The sequence below is a fragment of the Canis lupus genome, chromosome 15 (genome assembly GCF_011100685.1).
Source record: "Canis lupus familiaris isolate Mischka breed German Shepherd chromosome 15, alternate assembly UU_Cfam_GSD_1.0, whole genome shotgun sequence".
In the NCBI taxonomy this organism is placed as follows: Eukaryota; Metazoa; Chordata; class Mammalia; order Carnivora; family Canidae; genus Canis; species Canis lupus.
In genome coordinates this window covers 49,929,011-49,952,314 of record NC_049236.1, presented here as the reverse complement: position 1 = coordinate 49,952,314, position 23,304 = coordinate 49,929,011, and the positions used below count along the sequence as shown (strand labels likewise).

Below are 23,304 nucleotides of genomic sequence, written 5' to 3'. Positions count from 1 at the left end.
GCTTCTGTGTGCAGCGTTAGTGAGGAGGCCCATTTCTCACCAGGGCTGCCTGGAGGCCAAGGGACTGCAGGGCCTGCGTGACCGAGCAACTCTGGCTCCAGGCACCTGGGTTCCACCCATCCTAACAAGCACCCAGGCACCTGAAGGAAAAGGAGGGAAGAAGGGAAGTACAAATAAATGTCAGACTCAGGAGTGGTTTTCTAAAATGTTGCTCTGGGTCTGAAAAGCCGCAACAGAGGGTTTTCAAGACTAATTCTAGCAAGATCTCAAAGTTAAGCGAGAAATCCATTCCAGACTCATTCCCCGTCCACGGCACGCCGACACCACAAACCCCTAATGTTTGGCCCGCTGTCAGGACCCTCACACTCCCGGATTCAACTCATTTATTTGTAGGCGATCGCGTCACACTCAATGCGTCAGGAGTCAGCGCTGCGTGAGGGGACAGGACCATGTCTCATTCTATGAGCTTAGAGATTTTGAAAGTTGAGAGGAGGGTGTCACTTCGGGAATCTGAAAGAAGCTGGGGAGTTCATCTGAACAACTCCGTTAAAGGAGAGTCTTCTTCCCTGAGGCAAGCTTCCTGCACGTCAAAGCCTCACGAACATCACAGACCTCTGAAAGCATCAAGCGTGGCTAATTTGATAACCGGATGTGGTGGGATCAAGTTCCCCTGGACACACACCTGGCGGCCACTGCCATGAAGCAGTCTGCAGCTGGGACAAAGCACAAGGTATGAGTGACCCCCACCAGAACGTGTGGGTCAGGGAAGGCCGGGGAGGCCGGTCAGCATCTGTGCCCTCAGCTCCACACCCTGGGCAGGACAGCCTCAGGCACTTGAGCCTTGTGACCCTGGCCGACCACTCCGGGCATCTAGTTTCAGCTGCCTGGTATGAAAACAAAGCCAACAGGACCTTTCTTGCCCATTTCACAGAGCTGTTTGAAAACACAATTGGGAAAGCACTGAACAAACTGAAAAATAGAAATGAAGAGCACCGAGCGTGGAGTGTAATGTAAAGAGACTCAAGGCACCTTCTGTCTACAGATTGCAAAAATGGCCATAATTCTTAGAGTTCTTCCCATCGAGAGGTGGACAGTGTCCGCCACCTTGAACCTGGGCTGGCCCAATGACCTGCTTTGGCCAAAAGAATGTGGCAAAATTGACCTGATTTGGGTCCCAAGACAGAGCCTCAAAAGATCTGGTACAGTCCTGCTCTCACTCATGCAACCCCACAGCCAGGAGGCTGACAAGCCAGGGCTAACCTCCTGGCTAAGAGGAAGTACAGACTCCCACCATCCCCATCACCCCAGCCGGCTACCACCCATGTGTGAGGCCATCTCAGTCACCCACTGACAGCAACACACAGTGCAGCCAAAATCCACCAAGCCTGCGCCTGATCAGAACACCCTGGATAACCACGCACGCACACCCATGGGCACTCATAAATGGCTTTCTTTGGGCCCCTGAGTTACTGGTTAGTTATGCACCAAGGCTAACTCTCCCAGGGTGAGTGACAGCAGTCACTCCAGGTTCAGGAGTAACACAGCTAACAGACCAGCTGTCTACGAGCTAGAAGAGGCCATGTGGGGCCCACGGCCCACTTCTCCACAGGGATGGGGGTGGGGGATACTCCCCCGCCATGAATCGCCTGGCCTGGCGGGCTCTTCTCAGGGCCAAAGCTTAAAGCCTGCCCCCTCACCTCCCAGTGGCACAGGCACACCTTTCTTGCAGAAATCTGCCTTGCAGTGCCCCAAAGGCTCTTCACAGCCAGAAAGGACTTGAGATGGAAAACAAATCCCTCATTTAAAAGTCAAGGAACAGGAGGCCCATTGAGGCCCAGTGACCAAGATCAAACAGCTACACAGAGACAAGGTCAAGCCATCAGAGTTCTGGGATCTTTTTAGCTTCCTATCAGGTTTAAAACTTGCCCTGAGTTCTATTCCTGCCTCTCACTCTCAATCTTGTCTCTGACCACATGCCTTTAGCATGGGACCAAGAGCCCCACACTCCCCACTGCTCGCCTGCCACAAGGCCGATTTGTCTGTATGGAGACACGCAAAGGCTAGCACAATATGGGGCATTCCCTAGGTTGCGCTCACCGTGGCCTAGATCATGGCTCAAAGACACTAGTCACCAAGGCCAGCTGGCCCGAATTTACATGAGGCAAAGCGAGGTGCTCCCAAGGCCTGGCCAGCCTGCAGGAGGACCATCCGGGGCTCTCCCGCTCTGCGTGGACCACCACCCTCCCCCAGCCCGGCACCTCCAGAGTTGACAAAAAGGCACGCTCAGAAATTTTAAGCTGAGCATAAACCAAACTTCTCCCAGTCCAAATGAATAGGTTTTACCTTCTAGAGCCCTCAAGCACATTTATTTAGGGCCTGGAGTCTCTGAAAACATAATAAGGAGAACGGATGCCCTCCTCAGGGTAAGACTGACCAAAATATGGTTCAGAGTGTGCACGTAATGCCTCTTCCTGGCCTCTTCCTGGCCAGTTATTTATTCAAGACGAACAGCAACACAACAGCACTCCCTCCCTGAACCACTGTCAGGCAGGGCAACAAATGCCCTACTAAGCCCTCCCAGCTGGGAACAGGCCAGGCCAGCAGGGAGACCTTTCTTTCAGAAACTTTTAGTTTCAGAAACTAAGAGGAAGCCCCTCCCGTAGCTTGGGATAACATGAGAATGTATTTAGATGCTTCTAGGGCCCAGGAGCCAGCACGGCATCTATGAACCCGAATCAGGAAGGAGGCTGGGGAAGTGGCGAGGCAGTGGGAGAACCGACCCAGGGGAGACAGTCACGGGCTTACCTTTGGTTAGCGCCTCAGGGCTCAAGTCGGACATGTCCACTCGCAAGAGCAGGTATTGCTGGGCTTGTATGAGGAGCCCTGGGAAGTCTCTCTCCACAGAAGCAAACTGCTCGATCTTGTTTTTCACCGACGCGAGGACCTGTCAGAAACCACGCTCCATGACGTTAAGGCTTCACAATGGAATTCCACCCTCAGTTATCAGTATCTCTTTCAGGTACAGCCCTCGTTGCAGGAACTTTTATGATACTAGGCATCCGCTTGTTTTTGACTCCCCGGGTGTTCGTGGTAGGGCACCCTTGAAACATCCAACTGAATGAAGCTTTGCAATTTGTCTAGAATATTTGTCTAGAATAATCTACACAACTAGCATAATAGGACGGGAAAAGAGAGCAAGTGAATTAGAACAGAGGGAAAATTTGAAAAAACAACCAAACAACAAAGAAGAGAGAAGCAGCCGTGCTGCTGAGCACCCATACCGACAGGTACGGATATGGGCTCAGCAAACGTACCTGATACAGAGAACGGACGCTTGGCTGGAAGACCATGTTCGTGTTGAGCAGAAAGGAGCGCAGGAGGGGCTGGGGATAGCTGGCTAGCTGAGTAATGATCCCAATAAGCAGCAAATTAACATGTAGAGAGTTCTCCAGCATGTTCTCCAGCTTTGACAGGACCACACTGATGAAGGGGCCTGCAGGAAGAGCACAAGGCTTCAGGGCTGGCTCAGCACAGGGGTCATCGTTCCTTGGGAACTACGGAGCCGCTGGAGCCACAGCTCCCAACTGCAGGCCGGCCAGGCGCAAATCAAACACAGCCACAGCCAGGAGCGCCAGGTCCTCTTCTCCCGACTCAAACCAGAACGCAAAAGGAACCACCACCAACAAAAGAAAGCAGAAATACGTGCATGGGACCTAATATTTTGACTCCATGAGCAGTTCTGATCCTCTGGAAATTCTCACAGCCCTTGAAAAAGGTCAGAGGACAAACAATTTAATTTTAAAAATTAAGATCTACTTCTCCATACTGCTACTGTATTTCCTGGGACTGCCAGGGCTCAAAAACATGGGGTTCCCCACCCCAGGAAGGTGTATAACCGGGGTGCTTCCTGCAAACACCAGAGACCATTGTAAATTTTAGTAACAAAAAAATCCTTTGTGTTAGTGAACACCAAACAAGTACAAACTATGTTTAGCGAGTAGCAACACTGTAGACAGGGAGCGTGTACCCCCATGGGCACCAGCAGGAAGATGCTGTCATTCCTCAAATATCACAGTGTGGAAGGACCAGAGGAAGAGGAAAAAGAGGGGCGAACAAAGTCTGGGCTGTCACTTTAGTGGATTTAGGGCCGTACAGTTTGAGGTGTCATAGGTTCCTCAAGAAAAAAATCTATAGAACTACAAGTCACTCGTAGATAATTAGGCAAAAATTTGGATCACTAGATATGCTTTGCGCTGGAATTCCCTGAAGACAGTGAAAATCCAGAACATTAATCTGGCATTCATAAAATTACCTGAAGACGTTCTCCATGTTTACCATAAAAGTGGCCCAATAGGCAAAATGAATGAGAATTCTGTATTTCCCCCAGGGGAGCTACTGATGCTGCCTCGAAACCACGGCATATTTATAACAAAAGCACATAACCCTTGATGAATAAGCGTGGCTTGTGAAGATGTCACCAACAGTCATAGGAGTTTAACAAAAACATGCTTTACCGCAAGACGCTTCATTCAGAAGCCTCAGTGGCGTAGGAGAGTAAAACCCTTCACAAGGGAACAGAAGCCATCCGCGAGAAACGTGATGGGCGCAGACCCTTCACCCACGCAAGCAAGCGATGGACGACGGTGCTATTCCCGTTGCTGGCGCGACAGAGGATGTTCCCATGGGGACCTTGAAGATAAAGGCTCCACGCCATCGCGTGTTTAGATTAGCCTCAACTTCCCCACGTCTGGGCTGCGGACAGAGCGCCTCAGTTCACTTCGCAGAGCGCGGGTGGGTACTCCACGACCTCCCCGCAGAGAGCCTTCCCAGAGGCCCTACTCACAAACCACAGCTGGCAGAGTCTGTCAGACACATTCAGAAACTGGGTTAGGATCCCACGTGGAAAGCAACGTAATGGGGCTTCATCAAGGACCCAGGAGTGTGTCTGGTAACTCCTCCTGAGGCATCACAGCGCACGTCTAGCTGGCCCGGCAGATGTGCCAGGAGAAGGCGGCTCCCTCGTAGGCCTCACCTTGGCTGGTCTTGCCCTCCCTCCCCTCCTTCCCGCCACCGCCCCCCCCCCCCCCCCGCCCCCTCTCCCCTGCAGTTCCTAGCTCAGCAGCTACTTCCCTCCACAAGGAGCAAAGACAGGGGAGTTAAGTCACTTTAGGTGGGCAGACTCCCCTCGAAACACAGGATCGTAACGCTAGCCCACAGCTGCCCTCCCCGGCCAGATGCTCTAGGGCCTGCCCGGCCATCCTGCGCACCTGAAGGCTCCTGGGCACCCGAGCCAGGGCGGCCCAGCGACAGCCCACGGCTGCTTCAGGAAGGGAAGGCCAAGGAGCCCTGACCTGTGGAGCGAGCGGCGTCGCCAGCTCCCTCGAATGACGCAACATTAGGTCAAGGCCGGCGACCGGTGATCCACTAATGGCGTCAACTCCAACACCTTAGGAATATACAACAAGAAACACGTGTTGAACCCTTTCAAATTCCTCTTTTACTCTTAGTTGATCTCTGGCATTAAAAAAAAAAAACTGCTTAGCAACAAACAGTTGCTAGGGGAAACTCATAAGTAGCTGAAGACCAGAAAAAAATCTCAGCTGCCATTCAGAGCCACAGGTGTCCAGGGCGCGAGAGCGTATTTCTCCTTCCTCTCTTCTTGGGGACAGGCCGACTCCGCACTCAGAGAGTAGGAATTTCTCAGATTAACTAAGACAATGTGTCATGCTCTTCTCTCCCAGCCACTTCCCCTGCCTCAGTCTACCCGCCCGCTCCTCCTGAGTTTCCGGACTCCTTCCAGACTCCAAGAACGAACTGAACTGCCGTCAGTCGGGTGCCTCAGCTCCAGGCCGGTCCCGCCTGCAATCCCCTCCTGACCGGTGACCTTCCCCTCCGCCTCCCCGCCAGCTCTGCCTCCGTGTCCCATCGTTGTGTCTGGGCTCTGGCGACAGTCTTTCTATTTTAGCAAAGACTAAAATGATTTTTAATTTTCTTCCAACAGTACAGAAGTGCAAGATAAAGAACAGGCTGCCTCCCGGGGGGCAACCCCCCTTGACTGACTCGGGTGCATCTTCCAGAAGCGCTTTACATACGTAACAAAACAGTAAGGGGATCTGTCGTTAAAGGCAATCACTAATCACCTACCACGTGCCTGGCAATGTTCTAAGTGTTCGACGCTTTTCACGTGTCACCGGACTTGGCTGTTCCACAGGGCCCTGCGGCCATCGTTACTTCTCCCCCCTTCACAGGGAGGCTGGGCGCTAAGTCGCAGCCACGGTGGAGCCCGTCTGTTTCCAGTGCTGCTTTTCTCACCCAACACAATGTCCTGCCTCCGTGTGTGTGTGTGTGTGTCCGTGTCCCGGTTGGTTTTCTGGTGGGCTGTTTTTGTTGTCGTTTTGCCCAGCGTTCTCCACACAGCGTGAAGAGCTGCCTCCCTCACCTCAAGGCCCGAAGCTACTCCGTCGCCTTGGGCGCGCCCTCAGCAAAAGGGCCTCCCACTCCCGGACACCTGGGGTGTTTCCGACCTTTCTCTATCGTAAACACCACGGCGGTGAACATCTTGGCGCCTCCCGGTACGCGGGTGGGAATACAGCCGGCGAAGCGTTCCGGGGAACGGGATGACAGCGAGAGAGGTTGCTCTCGGGGCAGCGGCCTGCCCCCGCCGAGCTCTCCCCGCGCCCCTCCAGGCTGGCCTTTCGAACACAGACCCCCCCCCATCGCCTGCCAACCAAACACTCCGGGGGTTTCTTCAGCGCCAGCAACACAAGGCTCCTGTTCCTCAGCTTAACCCAAGGCCGCCCCCCACCCCCACCCCCAGAAGGTGGCACCAAGCAAGCTCTCTGGCTCCCCCCTCAAACACTCCACTGCCTCACACCTCACACGACTGGTGCCCTGTCTCTCTCTCTCTCTCTCTCTCTCACACACACACACACACACACACACACACACACACGTGCTGTCAGGCTTCTTTGCCTTCTGCCTGTTGTTTCCTCGGCCTGGGCCGCCCTTCTCGGCCACTTACCTGGTGGCTTCCGCCACCGTCTGTGCCCCTCCCGCTCCCCCTGCCGGGCCGCGGCATGCAATCACTAAGTGAGCACAACTCTGTTGATGTCTCCCCCGAAAGTCGGAATTCCTTCCTTTTTCTGCCCTTAGTATCTGGCCTAGAACCTATCAAAAATTAGGAGATCAAGCAAACGTTACCAAAGGCACAAACGACGTTAATTAGATCAACGAAATGGAATGCTTGGGTTCTGCCGCGAAGCAGATGCATTCAGTGGAAGCAGGATTCCACGGGGAGACGAAGTCAAGCCGACCGCTTCAGAACACACAAGTTTGGAAACTACCAGGTCTATATACACAGAAAGAGGAAAACGTTTCCTGAAGCCGGGTACAAATTTCAAAGGAAGGGAAAAAAGCAAGGTTTTACTTAAAATTACCTATATGTATCAAAAAACTCAATGTTACATTTTGTTGGTTCTCAGGTGTATCTTATGCAAAATACTGATATTATTAAATAAGGTGCTGTGTTGGCATTTACTTCTTGCCCTAAGCTATACTTTGTTTCCTCAATCTACATATTTCCCAGGGATGAAGCTCCTTTACAAGAAAGCTGGCATTCTAAAGAACCACCGCATCAGCCCTGGGTGGCCTCCCATCCAGGAGAGCCCTGCAAAGTTGGGATTTCCAGCTGGTCAGAGTCAACGGGGCAGGCCCCAGGCCAAACGGGGGTGCAGGCCCCAGGCCAAACGGGGGTGCGTGCCAGGTTACTGGTGCTTTCCCTCCACTGAGCTCTCTGGCCCTCCTGCAAGGCAGCCGGGGCCCTCGTGCTCCCTCCCCTCCCCTCCCCTTATCACCTGGGAAAATTTGAGATTATCTAATCCTTACTTATGATTGACTGACTGATTGAATTTTAATTAAAACCCATTCACACTGAAACGTTACCTCAACTAGAACCTCAAGCCTTTTAATTGTGGAATTAAAAGCTTTCTCCCTCTTTAAATAAATTGTCAGCCATCAGTAAATAGCTGAATAAATCCTGGAGGAGGGTGGAAGAGCTACTTGAAATCACATTAAGCCAACCGGGCTGGACCAGGAGATAATGTGGTTTCTTCTATTTCGGGTGACCCCAAGCAGGTGGAGTGTGGCCTAGACTCCCCACACTGCGCCCTGTCTGCCAGAGAAGGGCAAGGCTCAGCTGAGGCTGTGGGAGTGGGGCGGTGGGGGGCTGCCCATAGTAACAGCGCGCACGCGCGCACACACACACATACACACACACTCCCCACGCCCAGTATTTCGCTCGGTCCTCACAGAGGCAAGCGACAGTGGAGGACCTCACAGCTGGACGTGCTAGAGCCAGGATGCCCTCACCCCCCCAGGCCTGACTCAAGGACCCTCTGTGAAGCCAGCTCCTAATGGGCCCTCCCCCTGCTGCCTGAACACAGTTCAGGGGTCCCAGCCCAGCCTCCCCTGACTTGGACCAGCACCCTGTGCCAGTTTCCTCTACCACAACTGACAGATTCCAATTTTACTGGCCAATATTCATTGATATTTTCTACCATAATTCCTCAACTCCATCCACTTATGTAATATCCCATCCTCCCCCTTTGGCTCTTACAGGATTTCTACCTGTTTAGGGGTGTATCCCTGGGGCACACCCATTCTCTGGCAGAGTTACAGGTTTACGTGGGTCTATTCTACTCCTTTGCGGATAAAGATTCTGTGATTATCTGAACCAAGCTCCCAAGCAAAGGCGTAACTAACGCCAGGGGCCTCTGCTGTGCGTGCATACACAGCTACATCTATGCATCGGCCATTCTGAGCACCCACCGTGCGCTCCATTCACCGTTCAGCTGCTGGGGAAGAGCAGAGAACAATCCAACGCCGGTGCCCTCGCGGAGCATACGTTCTCATGGGGGAAACCATCATTTTTTTCATTACACTTAAAAACACATGCTATGGAGAAAAAGTAATCAGACTAAAGGAAATGAGGCTATTAAATAATGAGTGGATTTTTTGGTGTGGTTTCATCAGCCCTATTATTTTATCACACACGTAGCAAAGGAAGTAGTCAGCTGTGAAATGTATCCTCTGATTGGCTGGAAAAAAAATACTGCTAAAACAAAAACGAAAAATAAAATAAAGACTGCTAGAATGACAAGATAAAATGAAAAATGAAACCACTCCTCTCTGCTCTTTACAAAAACACTTTTGCCCGTCTGCTAGCACACTGGCAATGCTCCTTACCTCCACCTACCTCACTCTCCTGCACATACTTTCAAGAGCAGAAATCAGAAAGCAGTTCAAGACCATCACCTGTGAACGGGGTGCTCTGAGTCCTCACGGGATGGTGCCTGGCAAAGGCAGTCTCATCTCTCGCCCCAAACGGGGATGGCACGGTGTCCGTGGTCGGGGTTTCTGCTATAAACGAATCGAAGTCGTCCTCCTCCTCTTCGGGGGCCTTCCTCCCCGGCTCTGCCTCCTTTTCTCCTTCACTCTCTTCTTCCTTTCCTCCTTGCTCTTCCGGAAGATGCAAGACATCGGCTGAGGGGAAGCTCTGTTCTATGAAGCCCTCGGTGCCAGAATCCAGCTCTTTGATGATCTGGTCATACTGGGCGATGAAATCCTCACCCCCTGGGTTACCGACCACCACGTCTGACTTGTGTTCTTCCTCAAAGAGGGAAGGTGCTAGCTCACAGCTTGACCCTAGGGCTACTTCTGGCTCATCTTCTTGGTGGGGTTCCTCGGCCACATTTTCAAACAGGCACGAGCTGCCCCTATCCTGTTCCTCCTCTGAGTCGGTTTCTGACTGAGGGCTGCTGGGCAGGGGGCCGTTGCTCAGGGGGGGGCCCCGAATCTCGGCCGGGGTGGAGGGCCCTGCGCTTCCGTCCTGGGAGCTCCTGGCATCCTCCGAGTCCTTCTCAGCACACAGCCTGTACACCATCACGTCATCCTGAAAGTCAGACTCTTCAATGTAGGACCCTTTAAAGAGCAGGATGGCGTTCTTCTTCATCTCTTGGATGTGTTTGGGGGGATCAACCGGTGCGGGTGGGCCCGAATTCTCCAGATCATCGTAAGGCCCCGGGGAGCCCACATCTGCCCCCGAGGAGATGCCCGTGTCATAGCTGTCATCCCACTCCAGCTCTGTCTGGCTCTTCTCCTTTCTTGAAGCCAGCACAGGGCCTGTCTTCCTGGGGAGCTGCTGCGGGAACCCGAGCACAGGACAGGCCGAGTGGACAGCACTGTCCTCTGTCAGACTCTGGAGAAATGTCTCGGGGTCGGGGGAGTCTCCGTCATACAGGGCAGACCAGACTCGGCAGTCCCTCATGCAGCGGAGGATGTTGGTGTGGGCCTCCCACAGGTACTGCAGGTAGCTGATGTCCAGGGCTTTGCCATACTCCACGATGCAGGCCGACGGGGAGAACGCCTCCGGCAGGGGCTGCTCCGTGGTCCCTGCCACCGGAAGCAGAAATGAGTCAGAATGAGCCCCTTTCTAACCCTTACAAGGGGTGAGGGAGGGGACAAATGTGGTGGACACGGATGTGACACACTGGGGTGCTAAGATTTTGTCTCCCCAGCTACTTTGGTTCTAATCATTTCTGATTAAATGATCTCTGAATAATAATATTTTTTTTAAAAAAGGTTAGATTTTAAGAAGGAACTCTAGGGGGTGCCTGGGTAGCTCAGTGGGTTAGACTGACTAGTGGGTCAGACTAGATTTCAACTCAAGTCCTGCTCCCAGGTCCCAGGATCTGCTTGAGGGTCTCTCTCTCTTGATCTCCCTCTGCCTTTCCCCCTGACCTGCTCATGCTCTCTCTAAATAAATAAATAATCTTAAAAAGGGGGGGGGATGCTAAGAACAGAAACTCTACCCTCATAGAAGGAATGGAACCATAGACAGAGGAGCCCTAGAACGCCACCATTTCTTCAACAGAGATCTTCTACGGCAGGTGTTTAATCAACACGATCTAACTACTCCTCCCAGCAGCCCTAAATGGCAGATAGCATCTTCTCGGTTTACAGACAAAGAAATTGAGGCTCAGAGACAAAAGATTACCCAATTGGTCAATGGCAGAGCCACAACCCGAGCACAGGCTATCTGCTGTCAACCTCTTCTTACTTCATTCAGTGCCACACCTTTGCAAGCCTCTTTGTCTCTTCCTCATCTCAATTTCTACCAGGCCAGGCCAGAACTGGAGATTGCATCACCTGCCTATGCAACCGTCCCTCCACTAGGGCACCTGTCCCCTGTAAGGCAACCCCTATGGTACCCAGGTAGACAGGATAACGTTGTTTGGGGGGAGATAGCAGAATATGGACTGGAAACCCCAGGGTCGGTCCCAGGGCCACGCTCTTTCCTAGTGGCCCTAGAGCAGAAGAGTGGAAAGAATGTGGAATTTGGGATCAGAGGACCTTTACCAGAGCTGTGTAACCCTGAACAAGTTAATTCCTCTGAGGACATTTCCTCGCCTATAAAACAGAAATACTACTTTCTTCAGAGGATTACATGTAATAACGGAGAAAGAGCGTGGCACGTTGCGGGCACTGGGCAATCATTTATTCAACTTAAATTTTGAATTCTGCAGCAAGGTCAGCCCTAAAATCATTCTTGGAACAACTTTCAGTAAATAAAAAAGACATCAATTTTCAAAGAGGTTCTGAAAAAATCACTCTTGGTAGGAAAACAGAACATAGCCAGAGTGGTTTACCTAATAGGAGAGTATTTTTAAAATAAAACATGTTCTCCTGCCACATAAATTATTAATTTCCATGATACACTATATCTTTAAAGAATCAACACAACAACCTTCTAGCAATTACATTTACATCAGACACCCTGATATTTTCTTAGTCAAGAAGCCCAGCTCTTAGACAAAATATACTTTATCTAACAGGATGGTACCTGGGTAGACAGAATGACATCGTTTGGGAAGAGCTATCAGAATCTGCATAGGAAATCCCGGGGTCAGTCCCAGGGCTAGACTCTTTCCTAGTGGTCACAGGTCAACCAGAAGCTCCCTGGGGTGAAACAGCCTTCTGACCACCAAAGATGAACAAACGCCCCCTGTTCAGCTGCCTGCCAGAGGGCCACGGCTGATATAGGGGACCATTTACATTCTACTTGTGTAAGATCAACTGTAGCTGGCAAACGGCACAAGCACTCTGACACCTATTAAAAAAAAACAAAAACAAACAAAAAAAACCCAGAATATTTATTTTTTAAAAAATCCTCAGTAGGCCAATCAAATGAATCAGATCCTGCTGCCCTACCACTAATTTCAAGTTTCACCAAGATATATTATCGGCAGGCAAGCATCCACAGATGAGTCATTTCAGAAATTAAAGTAAGGGCCAATCCTGTCCTCGCTATAACCACCTCCACACCCCCACCCCCATTTTGCTTAAAAAGACACGCTGGGGGGCAGCCCGCAGCCCGGGGGGCTCAGCGGTTTAGCGCCGCCTTCGGCCCAGGGCATGATCCTGGAGACCCGGGATTGAGTCCCACGTCGGGTTCCCTGCATGGAGCCTGCTTCTCTCTCTCTCCTTTCTCTCTTTCTCTCCCTGTGTCTCTCATGAATAAATAAATAAAAATCTTTAAAAAAAAAAAAAAAAAAAAAGACACACTGGTGCGCGTTTTCACATAGGTACTCCGAGAGAGCCTACTTAAAAATAAGGGTCCGGGCACACAGCCGGGTGACTGGTGGGCATTTTACTACACGGGGCACAAAGCGTCCGAAACCCCTGACGAGGCAGGAGACGACCGCCACCCCGCCACCCCGCCACCCCTACGAGAAATGGGATGCCCGACGTTAGTCCCTGTCTGCCCGAGGAGACCCGGAGCCCAGGAGGGACGGCCTCTGCCCTCCCCGCGCCCCGTGACCCGCCAGCCAGTCCCTTCACCTGAACCGCCGTGCGTGCACTTTGACCAGAGGATATAATCCCTCTCTTGGCTGCCGAGCGTCAGGGTGATCCCGCTGGAGCAGCAGACGGGGGTCAGGGCCAGCAGCTTGGCCGCGGACACGGAGTAGCAGTCCCTCTCCTTCACGGCCCACCTCTGGCTCAGCATCATGTGGTTGCAGGGGATCAGGTACCTGGAAGGACGGCAGGGCTTCACCCTTCACCCTAACACCCGTCAGGGGGTCGGGGCCCTTCTTCGGCGCCTCCTCCCTGCCTCTGCCTCCCGGGGCTTGTTCCCCGCTCCCCGCCTCACGCGGCCTCGTCATCCCAGAAAGCCCTGCTTCAGCGTCACACTCCCGGCCCCTGCCGAGGCAGTGCCACCCAGGGCCACCGTTACCCCCGCGTCTGCCCCCTCCGCGGGCCGTGCTCCACAGCAGGGCCCCCGGGAGCACCTTCGGTCTGGGCGCCCAGAGACGCCGCAGAGACCTGCCCCGGCGCCAACCTCCCGGCCTCACAGCTGCCCGGGGGGGCACGTGGTGGCTACAGGCGCCCCGGCCGCCACTGCCCAGGCGGGGTCAGGGACAGTGGGGGGACAGTGCTCCAGACGCCGGCAGGGGGCCCTCCAGTGCAACCTCGGTGCTGACTCTATTTACCTGGAGATACCGGGTGGTCCCACAGGTTAAGGGTTCAGCGCCACGGGACCGTCCCCCCACGTGCGCACGCTTCAGAGGACAACCGCAAGCCCGGGTTATCACCTGTACTTCTACCTGCTGCAAATCGGAGGATCCAACAACCTCCCTGGCTATCAATTAATATGCTGCAGTGGCTCAGGGACCTCAGAGAAACCTTTTATTTATGGGATAAATAAACCTTTTATTTATTATAAAAGGATAGAACTCAGGAAGGGTCGGGAGGGGATGCGCAGGGAAGGGTGCGGCTTGGGGAGGGCCCAGAGCTTCCGTGCTTCCTCCACGTGTGCCATTCTCCCCACAGCTCCACGTGTTCAACAACCCGGAAGGTTTCTGAACCCAACCCTTTTCGATTTTTACGGAGGCTTCACTACAGAGACACGGTTGATTAAGTCACTGGCCCCCTGGTGACTGATTTAACCTCCAGCCTCCCTCCCCTCCCTGGAGTTCAGGGGAGTGGGACTGAGCTCTAACCCTCCAATCGCAGGGTTGGGTCTCCTGGCAACCAGCTTCCATCCTTGGATTTGGGTCCTAGAGTTGCCTCATTAACATACCAAACACCTTCGTTCCTCTCACCACTTAGGAAATGCCAAGGGTTTCAGGAGCTCTGTGCCAGACACAGGACGTAGACCAAATATGTGTTTATTTTATAAATCACAATATCACAGTGGCCAAGGACTCACCAAGGAGCACTGGGCCCCACTTCACACAAACCACTTTTAGTTGGTGATCAAAAATATCTTAGGATCGCTCTGAACCTAGAGACAAGAAAATGTGGGCAATCGTCCCTGACACTGCTGGGGCACGTCAGTGGGCTTCATGGGTAGAAAAACGTTGGTTTAAACGGCTTACTTTCTTAACAGGGAGCAAGGCTATACGGTTTCTTTAAACACAGATGGAACAAAGGGGATGGAAGTGTCGCACCAGGGCCAAGTGTCACGTGTGTGCAGAAGCCAATTCCAGAAGACCCAGAGCCCTTCTACGAACCACCACAATCTTCAATAAACCAGAACGTTTTTGTTTGTTTTCAGCTCCTGAGAAAGAGGCAGTGCAGATGAAACCAGCTATGACGAAGGATTCGGTGAGAAAGATAAAGGTACCACTTTCAGGGCATGTCTGGAGGCTTCGAAACAACTGCTGCACGTCCCCTGTTGCTCCACACAAGGAAAACCTACATAGACACAAATGGCTGCCCGACCGCCAGAGCCTGAGTCAAGGCAGAAAAAAGACTGAATTCTTTTTGGGGTGCTTTACCCTAAAGGTCTCAATAACTTTCAAGGTATGAAATGACAAACTCGCCGCTCACCCCCTTCCATTCTCAAAAAAAAAAAAAAAAAAAATAGGGCAGCCCTGGTGGCCCAGCGGTTTAGCGCCGCCTGCAGTCCAGGGTGTGATCCTGGAGACCCTGGATCGAGTCCCGCATCAGGCTCCCTGCATGGAGCCTGCTTCTCCCTCTGCCTGGGTCTCTGCCTCTCTCTATCTCTCTGTGTCTCTATGAATAAATAAATAAAATCTTAAAAATAATAATAATAATAACCACACCATTCTTCAAGGACCATCAGGGGTCCTGGCCTCCTCTCCCCTCCCCCCACCCACAGGCACACGGTCCACACACACCTGAGGCCTGAACCTGCTATCGGCCAAGAGGCAACAGACCCCGCTCGTCTGATGCAATGGCCTCTACTTTCAGAAGCTGGGGTGACTGGAAAGCAAAGGATCATAAAAAAACAAAAGAGAGAGAGAGGAAAGGAGAGGACAGTATGGAAAGGGGGTAGGTCTGAGGTCATCCCTGGCCCAGCCTTGGGGTCTTCCATCCGAACGCTAATAGAGAAGAAGCAGAAGCTGTAGGTAGAAGATGAAGGAGCTCCCCCTACAAGGGTCTCTGTGAGCCAGAGACGCTTTGGTGACAGGCTTTGGTGACAGGGAACGATGCAGAGGAGAGAGGCTCCAGCCTGTCTGCACACAGCACAGCTCCCGCCCTGAGGGCACGGTTGGGGTGGAGGGAGCCAGCGCCAACCCCAGGGGGCCTGCCGGAGGGGGTGACAGATGGTTCGTGACCGCGGAGGGGGTGACAGATGGTTCGTGAGGGCGCCGTAGGACCCCTCCCTAAGACCAAGCTCTCAGCTGAGGGGTGGGGGTCGGGAGAAACTACTAGGTGGTGGTTAATATGAACTGTCCTGCTCCCACAGGCTGGCGGGGCCCAGGGAGACTCAGGTTATGCACGATTCACTGTCTCCTTACTCCGATCATTATTTGAAAAATAAACTGCTTCCATGCTTTTGCAGACTGCAGGAACTCGGGGACCTACAGCTCAAACCAAGCACGTTCCAGGATTTAAGTTAATATACATAGGTGTCTCCTCTTTGTTTGAAGTATTTTTTAAAAAGATTTTATTTATTTATTCATGAGAGACAGACAGAGAGAGAGAGAGAGAGAGAGAGAGGCAGAGACAGAGGCAGCGGGAGAAGCAGGCCCCATGCAGGGAGCCCGTGGGACTCGATCCCGAGACCCCAGGATCACACATCAGGCTGAAGGCGGCGCTAAACCGCTGAGCCACCCACGCTGCCTTGTTTGAAGTATTTTTTAAAATGGAACACTGGATCAAACCTAAGTAAAGCTATTTATCAAATACCACCAGTGAGCAGCTTGAAATCAGACTAGAATAAAGAGTTACAGGGAATCTGCCACTTTGCCAACACATGTTTTCAGGAGAAACTAAGGATTTTCTTCTGAGTAACAAATAAACAGAGTTTCCCCTATAGGTTAAAGGAAAGGTTCTATCAAATTGAAAATGGGGAGTCGGTTCAGATGGATAATCTCCCCCCACCCCCGCCACCTTATATTCACAGCAGTACTTCAAGTATGCCTCAGTAAAGAAGGATTATCCCAGAGGGAAGAGGGAGAAAACCATGCATTGACCTTCTGTCTTCCCAACATTTACAGGGAAAGATTAGGAACAGAATGAACGTCAGAAGCTGCCCTAATGTCAAATATCAAAATGAAGTGGCTGTCGATTGCAGAAAAATCACTCAGGAATTTAGTAGAGGTGTTTGTCATCAAACCATCTATTAGTTTATACTACACTTACTCTGTTTGAGGGTTTTATTTAAATTCGGGAAGCAGTAAAAACAAATCAGAAACAAATCAATGTCTACTTTTAGAGATCCAGATTACTCAAAGCCATCCTACGATACAGCAGGAAACAATGATATTGTGCACTGTCCCCCCTTCTGCCATTACCTCCCCAACCAACCCTCAGTAGCCCTGGGCCTACTGTCTATTTTCCTGGATGTCACTCATCGAAGTAAATCATCATCGCTTCTGAAATTGTTCAATGACAGGTAATCAATAGGGAAGCACACATATTGCCTACTGCTACGCTGACAGGCAACACAAGGGGAACAAAGCAGTGAGGTAAGTACAATGAAGTAAGAGAGGTACTTCTAGGAGATGGTGAGAACCTCAGTAATGCACCAACAGGCAAAATTCTACAGAGCAACATCAATACATTTCAAAAGATTGTTTTTCAAAGATATTCTGACCATATTTCTCCTATTCATCTTAACCTAGGCTGGCTTGCCTTTTGGTTTTTCTTTTTTTCTTTCTTTTTTTCCTTTTGCACACTCCTCCAGACTCCTAACTCCCATAAAGGTGGAAATGTTCCTGAAGTAGATGCGTAGCTTCTCTTGGAGCAAAACATCCTCTATCTGAACACAACATGCAATGCAATTCAAAAATCTGACAATGGACCAGGACTTCTAGGGGAAAAAAAAAAAAAATGCCCTAACCACAATATTCAGAAATGGCACTCAAGGTATAAAGCAATTTAAATTTTGCTTCAAGGAGCTTGTGTGGTGCAGTCAGCTAAGCATCCGACTCTTGATTGCAGCTCAGGTCATGATCTCATGGTTGTGAGAGGGAGCCCCGCGTCAGACTCAGCATGCAGCACAAAGTCTGCTTGAGATTCTCTCTCCTTCTGCCCCTCCCCCCCACAAAAAAAATAAAATAAATCTTAAAAAAATTTTTTTTTTTGCCTAAACTGGCAAGTGCCAAAAACACGGGGTGATCTGTCACTTTCCCACTTCTCGGCATCTCCTGCCTGCCTTTGGCCTGTTGTACCTCACATCCGTGGAGGCAGAGAGGCTCTCCTTGGCTTTTACCCACTAAAAGAGCCTCTCTTTTTGGGTTCCTTATTTCAACTTACATTTCCTGATATTCTGCTAACTGAAAGAAACATTATCAGTTACAAATGGATTATCACTTTGAAATATCAATATTTAAGAGTATTTGGATTGCAACAAAAATTGACATACAGTGATGATTTATCACCTAACAAAGAACTTCATTAAACGGACTCACAGAATCTTGACTGCTCTGCTGCCTCTAGAGCTACAGGTTTATCATGCACATTCGAACCACCACGGTGGCAACAACAGAAAGGATAGATCACAAGCCAGGTTTTTTACGTCCCTTCAGATAAAGTTTAAATGACTAGAAGAACAAGGATTTTTCACTGTCCTTGCTTGTGTACAGATTCTAAATCAGGAAAGACAATGTTTTCATTAGTTTAAAATGTATTTTCCAGGAAATCCTCTTCCCTTAAATTTGTATAGTACTTTACAGTGTTTAAAACATTTTTCACAGATAACCGCCACAACTGATTCTCCCAAACACCTTATTATGAGACAGAAACTAAAAAACCACAATAGGTCAAGTTGAGCCAGCAGTTCACTCTTGCTCCAGTGGGATATGCTACACTTTATCATATTAACTGCCATCGTCATTGGCTTGTCATATTTTTAATCTCTTTATCTCTTTTTGCTGCAAATTTAGTAACTTTTTCAATCTATCTCCTAGTTCATTAATTCTCTTTTAATCTATGTCTTACATGCTATTTACCCAAACCGTTGATTCTTCATTGAAATAGTTTTTACTTCTAAGAGCTCTGGTCAGTTCTTTAAATCTGCCTGTCATTTTTCTATGATTATTAAAATACCATATCTTTAGCAGAAAGTAACAAGTGTTGGCAAAGATATGGAGAAACTGGAGCCCTTGTGCCCTACTGTGGGCACATAAAATGGTGCATCTATCATGGAAAACAGAAAACATGTAAAATAGACTTACCATATGATTTAGCAATCCCACTTCTGGGTAAATCACCCAAAAGAACTGAAAGTGGGGTGATGAAGACAGGTATCTATACTCTTATGTTTACAGCAGCTACGAAGTAGAAGCAACCCAAAAGATCCATCGACAGATAAATGGACAAACAAAACGTGGTGTAGGGATGCCTGGTTTGCTCAGCAGTTGAGCGTGTCTGCCTACAGCTCAGGGCATGATCCTGGGTCCGAGGATCATGTCCCACATCAGGTTCCCTGCAAGGAGCCTGCTTTTCCCTCTGCCTGTGTCTCTGCCTCTGTGTATCAAGAAAGAAAAGAAAGAAGAGAAGAGAAGAGAAGAGAAGAGAAGAGAAGAAAGAGAGAGAGAGAGAGAAGAGAAGAGATAGCAGAAGAGAAGAGGACAAAGACTCAATAGCCTCCCAGGAGACCTATCCCTTAAATGCGCCCTCAAGCCACTTCCCATTCCCCCTTCCCTTCCCTTCCCACCGTCCCTTCCCTCCCCACCTCCCTCCCTCCCCCTCCCTCCCTCCCTCCCCCTCCCGCCGCCTCCCTACCCCACCCTCACCTCCCTCCCCTACCTAAAAAGAAAAGAAAGAAAGAAAAATGAAATCTTTAAAAAAAAAGTATGTAAACAATGGAAGTGATTCAGCCTTAAAAAGCAAGTAAATTGGGCAGCCCAGGTGGCTCGAGATTTAGCACCACCTTCGGCCAGGGGCATGATCCTGGAGACCCGGGATCTAGTCCCACGTCGGGCTCCCTGCATGGGGCCTGTGTCTCTGCCTCTCTCTCTGTCTCTCATGAATAAATAAATAAATAAAATCTTTAAAAAAAATAGAAAATAAAAAAAAGTAAATTCTGGGCAGCCCCGGTGGCTTAGTGGTTTAGCGCCGCCTTCAGCCCAGGGGCATGGTCCTGGAGACCCGGATCAAGTCCCACGTCAGGCTTCCTGCATGGAGCCTGCTTCTCCCTCTTCCTGTGTCTCTGCCTCTCTGTCTCTCTCTGTTTCTAATAAATAAATAAAATCTTTAAAAAAAAAAAAAAAAGCAAGCAAATTCTGATACAGGCAACAATGTGAAGATGCTACGCTAAGAGAAATCATTCAGGCACAAACAGGGTCTGACCTCACTTAAATGAGGTACCTAGAGTAGTGAAACGTGTAGAGACAGAAAGCAGAAGAGTGGCTTCCAGGGGCCGGAGGAGGGAGAAGCCATGGTGAGTGAGTGGGTGCTGGGTACAGGGTGCTCGTGTCCCGGGAGCACCCTGGGATGGTGCACTGGCTGCACCACAGTGTGAATGTATTTAATACTACTGGACTATATGATTACGATGCTGAATTTTATGTTATCTGCATGTTCAACAATTAAAAATCATTTAAAATGTGAGGGGGAGAAGACCCTGCACTTCAGAAGAGAGAGACCAGGAAGCAGAGGCTTCCTGCGAGTCCGCCTCATACCAGACTTCCATGTACATACGTCCCCCCTCCCTTGCTCCTCTCCTGGACTCCCCCAGGCAGTGAGGTGGAATTAGAAATAAAGTATTAAATAAGGGGCCACCAGCATCACGAGAGCATCACCATCATCCTCACCAAAGGCACAAGGAAGGCACTCGGGCTGAGAGAGCCTACGAGCCGGTGGTTACGTGGGATGGGGCTTCCGTGACCCTACACAGAAGCTGTGATGTGATTACGTACCCTTCGGGTGCCCTGCCAGGAGATGACTAGTCCCTAATCACCCTGGCAATGAGTAGCCCCAACTCAGACACAAATGTCTCAACCATGAGCAGACGTCTTCCCCTTCACGTGGTCCACGCCTGGGCCTCAAAAGAAGCTAGCACGCTTCTGCGGATGGCTTGGAGCTGAATGAGCGCCGCTCTAGGAGCAGACGAAAGGTGATGAGTGTTCGCTCCCCGCGTGAAGGGCACCAGCTGCCAGCTGCAGGCCTACATTGGGCGTGGTGCTCAGAGGGGCGCAGCCCTGCACCCCCCAAGCAGGGCCAGGCTTCTGGGTTCGCTGGAAAAGACAGCGGCACCAAAGCAGCGGTGTTTAAGAATTTAACGTTTAAATATAATCAGGTTTTACCCTTGTTGGAGGCAAAGTCTGGTTTTGGCAATAAAAAAGCCTTTATCAAGTCTCCATGACGGATGATGTTCAGGCCTCCCTAAAGCATCTGTCACGTCAGCGGAGACTTGACAGGATGCTAGAGCAATCCTTTGACGATGGGATGTTCCACCTAAAATGTTCTGGCCAGACTACCGAGGCCATCTCTTCATGACTAGATTTGTCCTTTGCCTGAAGATCAGTTACTGATGACCTAACGTGAACCCTTGGAGAGTCCAAAACCTCTTCTTAAACTAAGATAATTAACAGGTGACACCCTCCCATACAACAGTAACTCCCCAAGGCCTCCGCCACGACGCCACCACTACTACCACCACCTTTCCCAGCCTGGCTTTTTTTTTTTAGTCACTCCATTCGCAGGGTGCCCTCTCTGTACTGTACCCTTCCTTAAACCAGTGACTCTCAAAATTAGCCAGGCATCAGAGTCCCCTGGAGAGCTCGGCAAAACACAGCTCGCTGGGCACCTCCCACCCCCAGAGTCAGAGTCGCCACATCTGGGAGGAGACCAAGAGAGCGAGCGCATTTCTAACATGTCCCTGGATGAGGCCGGTGCTCCTGCTCCCTCCCTCGCTTCGCCACCCCCCTACTTTTCCACAGCTACCACACTGGAAATGCTGTCATTCACTTGGAATGCCATCTCCTCAGTAATTCTACTCACATCATATCAAAACCCCAGTGGTGACCAGTCCAAGGCTCTTCCCCTTCCCCCGGTCCTTGGCTTCTCTGCCCTTATTCCCAAGGAGAGGTCAAAGGACAAGTCAGAGCAAAGGAAGGAGTGGAGGGGAGCGTGTGCCAGGCAACCCGGGTTGGCTTTTCCTCTTTGCTTCCACACCACCAGAAGGGAATGTAGGAGCACAAGCCCTAGCCAACCCTCCCTCTCTTGCTTTACAAAAGCAGATGCTTCCCTGGGGGATCCCAGAATAAGAGGCAGAGCTGGACCCGGGCAAGATTCAGCGATCCGGAGCCCCCTGCCAAACGGCCAAATTACTGTCATCCTAACAGTGGTCCACTTTGATTCCTGACACCTGTCTTCAAACACCAGCCACTTGCCAAAACCTTTCTCCCCCGTGCTTCTGAAAGTCCTACCTTTTCTACCATGTTTGTAAGTCCTTCTCAATCTGTCTACCCCGTGCCCTACTCTCTTCTGAATTGTACCCAGGAAGTACTCATTAAATATTTACTGAGTTTAACTGAAACATACTTGGAGGTCAGCGAGTGCACGCTGTAGGTGTACCATTAGGAAAGCAAGAGTCGTAGGAGTTCTGTATCCATAGCATTTCGTATTTGGGAAAGTTGTTTCCAATACCACAAGCCCCTAAAAATGTACATCAGGAGAAGGACATTCCGCCACAGACCAGAGGAGCTTTCAGAATCTGTAAATTTCCAAACAACCTATTATTTCCAGGAGCATATTTATAGCACAATGTATTTAGCCCCCTAAAAAATAGTGAAACTAAAATCAACCTTGGGAAATAATACAGAAATGGACTGATATTGTTGATAATTTTTTTCCTTAGAAGCATGGCCCCTAAGTTCATATTACCCAAAGAAAAATAGAATAGCAATAGTATAGATTGAGTTTTCCTTTAAAGAGAACAAAAGATGGCAACTTACCTTAGAACTAGTTGTAACATCACATCTTCACAATGTAAACCAATGAGAGTTCTAAATAATGCCAGGGACACCACACAGAGCTGGGAAGCAATAAACACACATTCTATTTCAGATACTGGAAGGATAGCTCTACTCCCCACAGATGGAAAATAAATCAGAATTACAAAATAAAATGGCCTCCTTTTTTAGCAGCTTTGATAAAAACATGCTGCTGCCAGAGAGAATGTGTATTAAGGTCTTTAGTTCTCCTACAGGATTTGATTGAAAGCCTATGCCTAGAATTATGCTATTATGCAGAATTACCCTCCTACAAAATGCCTATGCTCTTATTTCCAACTTTTAAAGATCCACATAAACGTGCCCCTAGAACTCTCCAATACACACACACACACACACACACACACACACACACACACACACACGATCTGCTTGGCACTTATTTTCCCAAGTTATTTTCAAACATGACACAAGACAGGGCTAACAGTAAATCACATATACCCTGGCCAGCCCCCTTCTAGAGCCCTTAGCCCCATGCTGCAGCTCCTTTTGGTTTGTCTCTTAGCTTTGGGGCAAACATTTTCCTTGGTTCCATTTCCAGGAGAGCTGAGGATGTGACAATATACTTTTCTAAAAAGTTCGATCAAAAACAAGAATTCTGGGCAGCCCTGGTGGCTCAGTAGTTTATTGCTGCCTTCAGTACAGGGTGTGATCCTGGAGACCTGGGATCGAGTCCCACGTCGGGCTCCCTGCATGGAGCCTGCTTCTCCCTCTGCCTGTGTCTCTGCCTCTGTGTGTGTGTGTCTCATGAATAAATAAAATCTTAAAAAAAAAAAAAAGAATTCTTTCGATATCTAATATCCAAAAAGGAAAG

General features: G+C 50.1%; 1 protein-coding gene across 9 annotated transcripts in view; it reads right to left on the bottom strand.

Moving 5' to 3' along the window:
• Positions 1–23,304, bottom strand: part of FAM160A1 (family with sequence similarity 160 member A1) — a 232,600-nt gene that overhangs the window by 11,346 nt on the left and 197,950 nt on the right. For all 9 annotated transcript variants that reach the window (XM_038559018.1, XM_038559020.1, XM_038559023.1 and 6 more), the window contains 5 exons: positions 22,434–22,513; positions 12,898–13,088; positions 9,313–10,449; positions 3,315–3,493; positions 2,806–2,944 (listed from right to left, as the gene is read on the bottom strand). In XM_038559018.1, coding sequence (XP_038414946.1) covers positions 2,806–2,944; positions 3,315–3,493; positions 9,313–10,449; positions 12,898–13,088; positions 22,434–22,513 — 1,726 coding nt within the window. The remainder of the gene's footprint in view (positions 1–2,805; positions 2,945–3,314; positions 3,494–9,312; positions 10,450–12,897; positions 13,089–22,433; positions 22,514–23,304) is intronic.